Source organism: Mastomys coucha, chromosome X, assembly GCF_008632895.1.
Source record: "Mastomys coucha isolate ucsf_1 chromosome X, UCSF_Mcou_1, whole genome shotgun sequence".
In the NCBI taxonomy this organism is placed as follows: Eukaryota; Metazoa; Chordata; class Mammalia; order Rodentia; family Muridae; genus Mastomys; species Mastomys coucha.
In genome coordinates, this window is record NC_045030.1 from 127285607 (window position 1) to 127295341 (window position 9735).

The 9735-nt window shown below is 43.8% G+C and overlaps 1 protein-coding gene across 2 annotated transcripts in view; it reads left to right on the forward strand.

Moving 5' to 3' along the window:
- Positions 1–9735, forward strand: part of Srpx2 (sushi repeat containing protein X-linked 2) — a 23261-nt gene that overhangs the window by 404 nt on the left and 13122 nt on the right. For both annotated transcript variants that reach the window (XM_031376221.1, XM_031376222.1), the window contains exons 2-3: positions 1667–1883; positions 6389–6469. In XM_031376221.1, coding sequence (XP_031232081.1) covers positions 1802–1883; positions 6389–6469 — 163 coding nt within the window. In that variant the 5' untranslated portion in view covers positions 1667–1801. The remainder of the gene's footprint in view (positions 1–1666; positions 1884–6388; positions 6470–9735) is intronic.

A 9735-nucleotide genomic window follows, 5' to 3' on the forward strand; every position in this document is an offset into this window, starting at 1 on the left:
CAATTGTGCTGGCTGCAGATGCATGTTCCTGCTCTTTTCTCAGCTTCCAGTAGAAGGATGGCTCCCTCCGGTGAGTCAAATTTTTCAGGCTGAGCTTGGGGAGGAGGTGGGCAGGAGAGAGGTCATAGGCTTAAAAAGAGTATGGGGGCTGACACAGGAAAATCTTTATTCCACTGCAAAGGCGTTGGCTTGAGGCTGGATATGGGAGAAGGGTCAGTGATGAGCTCATTTCCCTGGCTCTTTTTTTAAATCTCTTTCTGTTGCCACTTGGTGCTTTAGTCAATCTATTTCCCTTATCTCCATCAGAGTTTCTTTTCATGATAGCATCTGTACTACAGCTTTCCACTTTCTTAACCTCCATTCCTTACTTTTCTCTCTCTCTCTCTTCTACTTGATAGATGCTGCAGATCTAAAATCAAGAAGTAATAACTTGGAAAGTGAATTTTTGACTTTGTCCAATGTCCCTTTAAGGACTCTGCCATCGGGTTAGGTTGTTTGTTTGTTTGTTGGTTTGTTTGTTTTTATGTTCCCATGTCTGAGACTGACTCCCTCTCTGAGCACAGCATTGCATGGGAAACATGTGGACGAATGGATGCTTGCTGAAAGATCCAGTGGCTATTGTCCATTGATGGGCCCCAAGTTGTAGTAATGATACTTAAGGTGTGTTTGTCCAGGAGCAGTACAGGATTCTCTCATCTCATCTCATTGCTGTGAAGATTTCCAGAAAAGAACATGAGATAGCAATAGGAACTTGGTTGTACTCTCCTTGTGGGCTCATTAGGTGGGTCCTCTTCAACCTCTCTGTCTTCCTCATAGTTCAGCAGGGCAAAGCTGGATAGGTAGGCTGGACTTAAAAGCTACAAGCCACTATCAAACCACTAAGCCTCAAAAGCCAGAGCTAAGAAGAGAGCAGAGCTATACTCATTACTTTCGAGGCTGGAGAAGGCAAACAGTCTTGTCTAATAAGAAGTTAGTAATAATGTCAAAACACTGATGTTTCCCTCTGTGGCAGGCACTAATGTACATACTATTTTTTTCTTGTTGTATAGGTAAAGTACAGAGGCATAGAGAAGTTATGTAATTTGCTGATTTGTCACAGCATAACCAGATCTGCCACACTCTAGTGCTGAAGGTCTTAGGCCATATATGTTAATGCTTCCCCAGATTTGTGGTTAAGAAATACTGAGTGGCTGGGCAGTGGTGGCACACACCTTTAATCCCAGCACTTGGGAGGCAGAGGCAGGAGGATTTCGGAGTTTGAGGCCAGCCTGGTCTACAGAGTGAGTTCCAGGACGTCCTGGAGAAACCCTGTCTCAAAAAACAAAAACAAACAAACAAACAAAAAAAGAAATACTGAGTGGACACAATCCCTAAGTAGCAGCCTTTGGATTCCCAGATTCCCTCCTAGTTCTATGTGACTTTATATTAGTATTTTCCTGGCCTTGGAACTTTGATGTCCCTCCCTGTGACTTTGACCCTGCAATATTTGCACTTGATGGCCCCAGAATACACTGAAGATTAGTTCCTAATACCCTTCTCTTCCTACTGAGAGAAAAGGGGACCATAAATCCAAAGAAGTCTTATTATCATGCTTTGAAGCAGGAAAGGTTTATGGTCCAGATAACATGTCTGGAATTGATGAATGTTAAAATCTTCTTCCCCACAGATCCCATATGCCTGCTTCCTCTCACTTTTGGGAGTTCATAGCTGGTTCTGCTCTAAAAGTCATTCTGCCTTATCCTAGTACTTGTGGCCACATAGTACCCCAGTCTTGTCTTCTGAAGCTTCGCTGTCAAGGACGATGCCTGGCCCACTGACTCAAAGAGGTGCTCTCTCACTGCTGCTCCTCCTAACGCCCGCAGTGACACCAACATGGTACGCAGGTAAGTTCTGGGAGCTGTTGTCCATTCCTTCTAGGGAGGTCTGGAGCAATAGGAAGACTTAGAAGAGAGAAAAACAAGATGACAATGAGAGAGCCTTAACTTAGGCCCAGAGAAAAACCAATAGGTGGCAATGAACATGACCAAATATTAGAAGGGGCTGCCTATCAAGGCCCATGAGGCATCTTAGCAAGAGCTACTTGACAATAGGCTATAACACACAAGTGAAAGACGGAGACAGCATGGCCTTTGAGGCGATGTTCCCTAGTTTCTTTCTTGTTTTTTTTTTTTTTTCAGTTGCCCTTTTCACTTGACTTCCTGACAGCAGTGGGGATTTTAGGTTTGACTGTATATTTGGTTGGTTGGTTCCATGCTTGTTTTCTACACATGGGATTGAATTTAAGAGTCTCACAAATGTTACCCATTTTCTCTGCTGCTAAACTCTAGCCACAGTCCACTGAAAACTCTTTAGAAGATGTATTTCTTTTAATAAACCAAAGCTTTATTAATATTAATTCTTTCCTGAGTCAAATATCCTTGTGGACACTATAAAATAGGACTCAGACCATGTATCTCTTTTGGAAAAAAAAATTAAGGGAGGCAGGCAGTCTACTTAGCAGGAACAAGAATTCACCAGACTTCCCTTTCTTTCTCTCTTCCAACCCGGGTTTATCTACAGGATTTGTATAGCCGTTTTTTGGCCAACGGGGTCAATGACAATACAGATTCCATTCTTTGATTTAGGAAAACCCTAGTCTCGTCTGGCTTGTTCCTTATTTAAGAAAGGATGTTGTTGTGATCATAAAAAGAGAAAGAGCTATAATATGATCACAACAGATGTAGCTTTCTGGATTCTTGAATGTTTCACGCCTCACCCCTTGGAGACAGAGCAAGCCGAGCAGACAAGAGTGGACTAAGGAAGGAGGAGAGGCGTGCAGAATGCAATCGGAGGGTGTGGGGGGACAAGGAAAGGATACTAAACCACTATACAGAGGTTTTTGATTGGGTTCCAGTGGCATTTCAAGTGCTAAGAATATTCTGTGGCCTGCAGTGTCTACCCTCCTAACAACTGGAGAGAGTGGGGGAATGAGACAGTCCCAACCAATGGGGTTAGGAAAATATCCAGAGATGAGTAAATAACAAACTGCAACCACCACAGCCACAGTCATTGCAGCTAAAATTTTCCACATACCCCCCCCCCCCAGCTCCTGGTAGAGGCCCTTGGCAGCAGCTCTGTTTGTCTGGAACAGCTGCATCCAGCTTTCAAACAAGTATGAGCGCTTCTTCCCCTCTTTGGCTTAACCTGGCTTTGTAGGGGGTAAAGCACAAGGCCTGACATTCAGCTAAAGAAATTCAAATGAAGCCCTTGGCAGAGCTCACACTGTTTGGGGTGAAAAGAGCCCAAGTCTTCTGGAGATAAATATGCAGCTGTTCTCCCCAAACACCCGCTGGCTTCAATTCAAGTATCGAAGACCAAAATCTACTCAAGAGACCACAGAAGTTAAGGGAGTGGAGATCCGAGGTTCAAACCCCAGTTTTGAACACCTGTATGAAAGGCATTAAAGCCAGAGACGTTTTTTCAGACAAAGCTTTAAAAACTTCATGGGAGATTCTCAGAAGGCTGTTTGCAAACCAGGCACTCTCCAGTTCTACATTAATTAACCCCAGTCTGCTTGGGAGGAACCCAGGCTGCTAAGGTCTCTGGCAGCCGTGTGAGCCTTCTTAGAAGTCTGCATGATGGGAGATATTTTGGAGCTTTCATGATTCTCCCCTTCAATGCTAGCTCCCCCTGGGTTTGTGTCCATTTGCCCATTGTCTTTTGTTCATTCAACAACTAAGTGTTAAACGTTGCCTATATACCTCAAGGACTGTTTTGTTCTTTGTTTGCCTTTGTTCTCAAATGGTAATGGCACAAAGAAAGCAGCTAAGTGTGGACTCTGGGCAAGTGACAAAATGTGTCCAGGAATAATCAACAGAGAGTGGGAAAGTGTTAGGGAGTATACATGAAGCTGAGTAGGTTAAAAAAAAAATGTGCACTGGAATATCTGCATATCTCAGGGACTCACACTGTATTTGTCATCAGAAGGCAGGCATTAATGTGGCTCTTAAGATCATCTTCAATTATCAAATATCTTTGCAACCATACATCCACCAAGGGCTGGGCTTAAAGAGTCCCACTAGGCTGTGGAATTTGAAGGAAGCCAGTAACAGACCACACAGTAAAACAACCACTGATGGATGCAAAGGGACTGAGAATTGTTGCTCAGGAAAATGGAAGGAGTCAGGCTGTGCCCTTCTTTCCTATACCCCACTTCAGTACCCCAACATGTGCATAAAATATTCGAAAGTAGGCGACATGGGAAAGTTTAAGTGGTTCCGTAGCCCAAGCCCATTCCTGGTACAAGATTCCTGCTTTCACTACCTCTGCACTCTGGTGGAGACTGTAATTATGTGATTGAGCCTTCCCCTCAGTCTTCCCACATCCCCTGTAATTCTGGAATGGTATAAAATGCACGGTGGTCTATGGTCTCCTCACCCCACCCTATTGCTACAGGGGGAAAAAATGCTAGATGGCAAGACAGATTTTGACTCTTTATCCCTTCTGGACATAGTCAAAACACTGCCTTTATTACCATTTGAATTTTAGTATCTGAATCCATAGGGTTCACACAGACCTGGGCTGGGAGGTCTGCTCTGCAATGTATTATCTAGGAGGCCTTGGGCAACTCCTTCTATTCCTCTGAGTCAGCTTCTGTGTCTTTATGTAGGAGAGCATTAATGTTGTGTACCCAGTTGAGATGGTATGGCAACATAATGAGCTGGCATATGCTCCACAGATTAAGAGCTCAGTTGTCATTGTCATTACTTTATCCAGACATAGGCCTGGGACGCCCTTCTTTCTCTTCTGGCGAACAGATGTTTGTTCCCTGATGAGCATTTCTTCACAAGCCAGCTCTGCCGGAAGAATGGGGAGACCCAACACTTTAAGGAACCAAACGCATCTGGTCCCCTGTTTACGGGAGCTGTGAGGGACTGAGGCTAACACTAAACTGAAACAGCTGACAAGGATTCCATGCTGCACAAACAAACCTCCCATGTGGGAACAAGAACAAGAGGGGACCTCCGGAGGAATACAGGGAAGTCACAGAAACTGGAAGGTGAAAAGAGCAAAGCTGAAGAGAAAAGGGGAACCCTTTCCTCTGGAATGAGGGCAAACCAAGGAGGACATGATTTCATAAGGCAAACCTGCAATTTGGTTCATCTCCATGTTTACTGACTTGGACTAACACCACCACCACTACCTGTCCTATCCATGACTCTCTCTCTCTCTCTCTCTTTCTCTCTCTCTCTCTCTCTCTCTCTCTCTCTCTCTCTCTGTACTGCGGGAGGCCCGGTGCCTCTGCCCAAGAAAAGGCCCCCAAGTTTGTGTTCTGTGTATTTCCATAGGTCAAAGGGCTCCAGCTTTAAAGCCCAACCCTGTCCTGTAAGCATGCTTTCTCCTGGAACTGGAGAGTTATCTTCAGACTGCAACTAGGCTGGACGCCCTCTTCCTGCACATGCAGGAGAGCTCAGGGGCATTAAAGAAGGTCTCCTGGAAACTTTGCTACGGAAAGAGCTAAATTGTTTTCCAATTAGTTCAGACTCATGACCGATTTCCTGCGTCTGGGTGGAACACACTGTTTAGTCTCCCAGACAGCCGCAGACCTGCCACCACGAGGGACTGTACCACTTAACGGAATGGCAGAAGATAGACTGGGAACGCTTTCTAGTTCAGCTGCTCACTGCTAAAGCTCCTGACAGGAAGGAGAGGAAATTATCCATTGCTCTACATACGTGAGGTCCTGGGTTCAATCAGTAGCACTGAGGAGGTAAAAAAACAAAACAAAACAAAAACAAACAAACAAAACCTTACTCTGACTTCGCTTTTTATTCCAAGCAAGAATAAGGTGCATATGAAAGCGTTCTCGGTCCCCTTTGCCCTTTAAGCCGCCTGTCTGTCTTGGTGTGCCTCCGTAGCAATGACAATCGGGTGCTTAATGTACCCAGTATGCTAGTGAGAACTTGAAATACTGTTTCCCTGTGAAAACTGTGCGCAACGTCTGTCACTGGTGAAGAAACTTAGGTGCTATTATTTCCTCAGAGCAGGGACAACCGTCCATCCCCAGAGCTTGGATACTCACTTAAGATGGTATGGGAGATGTAGCAAGGGAATTGTGTGGTTTAGAGTCAAGATTGGCAGAATTGATAAGTGGTTAAGGAGTTCAATTATTTTTGCTTTGAAAGTCTTCTAGTACAACCGGTGAGCCTCCACCATACCTCACCCCTCTGAGGTTGCTCTCTGTGTACCTCCAATGATCAGGACCACCCACAGTCATTCTGCAGCTTTACAAAGTATTTGGTGGCCCTATCATGAAGTGTCAGATCCTAAGGAAAAGACAAGGGCTGGGGTTCTGGGAAGTACTTGAGTGAGAAATGAATATACATCTATATTTTCTTCCTCATTCTAGGCTCAGGTTACTCTCCAGAGGAAAGCTACAATGAAGTATATGCAGAAGAGGTCCCTGCTGCCCGTGTTCTGGACTACAGAGGTAATTCTCATTGTTTCTTAAGTTCAGGAAGGATGTTTTCTAGCCTAAGATCTGGTCCTTCCTAGAACCATCCTCGCCCATGCTTAGCTCGTATGTGTCAGAATTGAGCTCAAAGAATCATCAAGATGTATGATTTTCTTTGCCATTGTTTTGATTTTGCTAGCACTGAGCCCAAGCCTTCTTGTTCTGTTCATTTCTTTCTCGAGGCAGGGTCTCACTACGTATCCCTGGACAGCTTTGAACTCAAGATCCTTCTGCCTCAGACTCCTCAGTGCTGGCATTACAGGTGTGCAACTCCACACCCAGCTGGTGTGCTATACTTTCTAATTACAAATTTGGTTACTGACTTGCTGTGTGGTTTTACCTCCCCAGCCTGTAGGAGTCATTGAGTATGGACGGAGTATCTGCTCTATGCCTAGTCCTGTTCAGGGCAAGCCTTTGGGAAATGCATGGAATACAACAGGGGTTTGTCCCTCAAGGAGCTTGCACTCTGTTAGTTGTGAAGTGAGAATAAAATTAACACATGTAGAGTGAATATGTGTGAAACTGTATGGCAGCCGTAAGTTAACTAGGAGTATAAGAATTCAGGCAAGAGGTCATTTGTGAAAGATGACATCCAGGCTAGGCCTCAAAAATGAGGAGATTGTTATGAACTGAAAAAAGGTTTTGCCAAAGCAGATGGCCAAAGATATCAAGGTAAACCAAATCTACTACACTAAGAGACTAGGAAGAAATCCTACCAATTTGAAGGGATGGAATATGGGTGGAGTAGCAGAGAAGAGAGTTGAAGATAAAGAGTGAAGTAAGAAAGGTCCCATGACTTAGAGGTCCACCCAAAGAGAGTCAGGAAGAATGCTGAAGAGTATTTCCTGAATTGATAGCAAGTTAGGTCAGGTGATGTCTAATACAACTTTGATTTCTGATTCTCTCTGCCCATGCTTTCCTGGACACCCAAAAGAGTTTATCTGTTATGCTAGGAGCTCTAAAGAGTGGTCATATGATTCTCACAGGGCGGTGACAATGTAAAAGATATCCCAGAACACTACGTTATTTTATTTAGAAAATAAGGGGTTGAAGAAGGAGAGCCTGAGTTGGGTAGACTCGCCAGGTATCAGTTACAGCAATGTTATGGAGAAACATTTGAGTCTGGGGGCAAATAAATGTAGAGTAAGGATGGGCCCCAGTGGGGCTAGATGTGTAGCCCAATAACAGAGTAAATTCATGGAGTGTAGAAGGCTCTCCTATGTTTGATTCCCAGCACCACAATAAAAGGATATATTCCACAGATGTTGTAAAGTAGACAATAAGATTGAGTGCACTACTGCCTGGGAGAATCCATTCTGAATACCAAGGAGGACTGTAAAAACCATTTCAGAAAGACAAACTTAAAGAAGTACACTTAAAGCCAGCAAGATGGCTCAACTGGTGAAAGAGCTCGCTGCCAAGACTGACAACCTGAGTTTAATCCCCAGCACCACATGAGATAAGAACACACAGACACAGCACACTTGTGAGCACAAGCATGTCTGCATGTGCACACACACATACACACACACACAAACACACACACACACACACACACACACACACACTAATTTGGAAGGTTGTTGGGCACATAGTTTAAAGAGAAAGTTTTGTAAATACCAAGCTTAATTGAAAGGGCTCTCTGAAGAGAGAAACAAGGTCAAGCCTTGGGAGACATTGCTAGGTATGTGTAGAAGAGAAAGACACATCAGTAAACAAGAGTTAGTGGTCAGTGTAGAAGAAGACTGTCTATTGGGAATATTACAAGAGCTACAGATAAAAATTTAGAAACCTGGAAAGTATATGAGATCAACTATATCAAGTATTGCAAAAAGATCAAAACCAAAGGATAGGAAATATTTTAGTTGCTGAGGTGGCAAATGGTGATCTTTGAGAAAGCAGTTCCAGTAGAGAAATGATCCAAACATGAGGTTCTTCTGTCTTTCAAGCTATTCTTTCTTGTCTTTTTTTTTTTTTACTGCTAATGGTGTACAACTACTACCTCTGACTCTAAGCTCTCTGCAGCCTGTTTCCCCATCCACCCACATATCTCCAGTTGACACACCACATCTTGAAAATGATAGTTCTCTCTTGATCTCCAAATCAGACGGCCTTGAGCTTCAGTCTCCCTGGTCTCTCAAGCAGCAGTAGGCACCTCCTTTTCTTCCTGGTTCTCCTTCCTCGGATCCCATGGTAATTTCTCTATTCTGACCTTAGTGGAAGCCAAGATAGGAAACAAGGTGTGGGTAGTGATCATAGAGAGAAGGCCCGGATCTGAATTTTGGGCATCCCTGACATAGCTCCAGAGCTCCAGGACTGCATCTCTAACACTGGTAGACACCCAGTTAGAGATGTCTAAAGGAAAATTCGTTTGTCTTATCTGATAAAAAGTTCTACTGCAACCTGACTGTCCTACTACTACTTTCTGGTAATCCTACTACCACCCTCTTAGTGACTCAGACCCCGAAGTACCCTAGGGTCACTTCTAATAACCCCCCAGCACGTCTAATTAACCTCCCTCCCTTGTCACTTCTTACTAGTCATTCACCAAGACCTATCATTTCTTTAATAAATGGATTTAGAATTATTATTATTTCATACGTGGACAAAGGCTATTGTTTCCTAATTAAATTCCCAGGCTCAGGTTTCTGCATTCCCCTAATGTAGTGACCCAGTAAACCCATTTTAAACCAAAGTCTGGCCCTGGGTCCTAGTCTGACCACTTTTTAAACCATTTCCCACATGAAATCTGTGTTTTAGTTAGGGTAGTATACTGGTTTTTTTTTCCCCCGAAGTTGATTTAATACACACTGGGCCTTCCCTCGCCAACTCATCCTTTTTTTTTTTTTTTTCTATTTAATGTATCCATTTATTTGGAGGGAGTGTGCCGCAGCACACTTGTGGATGTCAGAGGACAACTTGCCATAGAGTTGGTTCTCTCCTTCTACCACGTGGGTCCTGTGGATCAGATCCATGATGCCAGACTCGTTTGCAAGGACATTTGCCCCCCTCAGCCATCTTGCTGGCCCCCATCATTTAATTAAGTATTTACTATGTACCTCTTCTTAAATTAACATTTGGTTTGTTTGCTGAGACAACTCACTCATCTGGCCTTCATTATATACTGTTTATTGCTGTGAACAGAATGTTATTTAACGAAAGGAATAATGCATATCACTCCCACAGAAGCATATGAAAAGCAGGTGGTGACGGTTAGCCTCCTGAGAACCCAAAATGAAAGA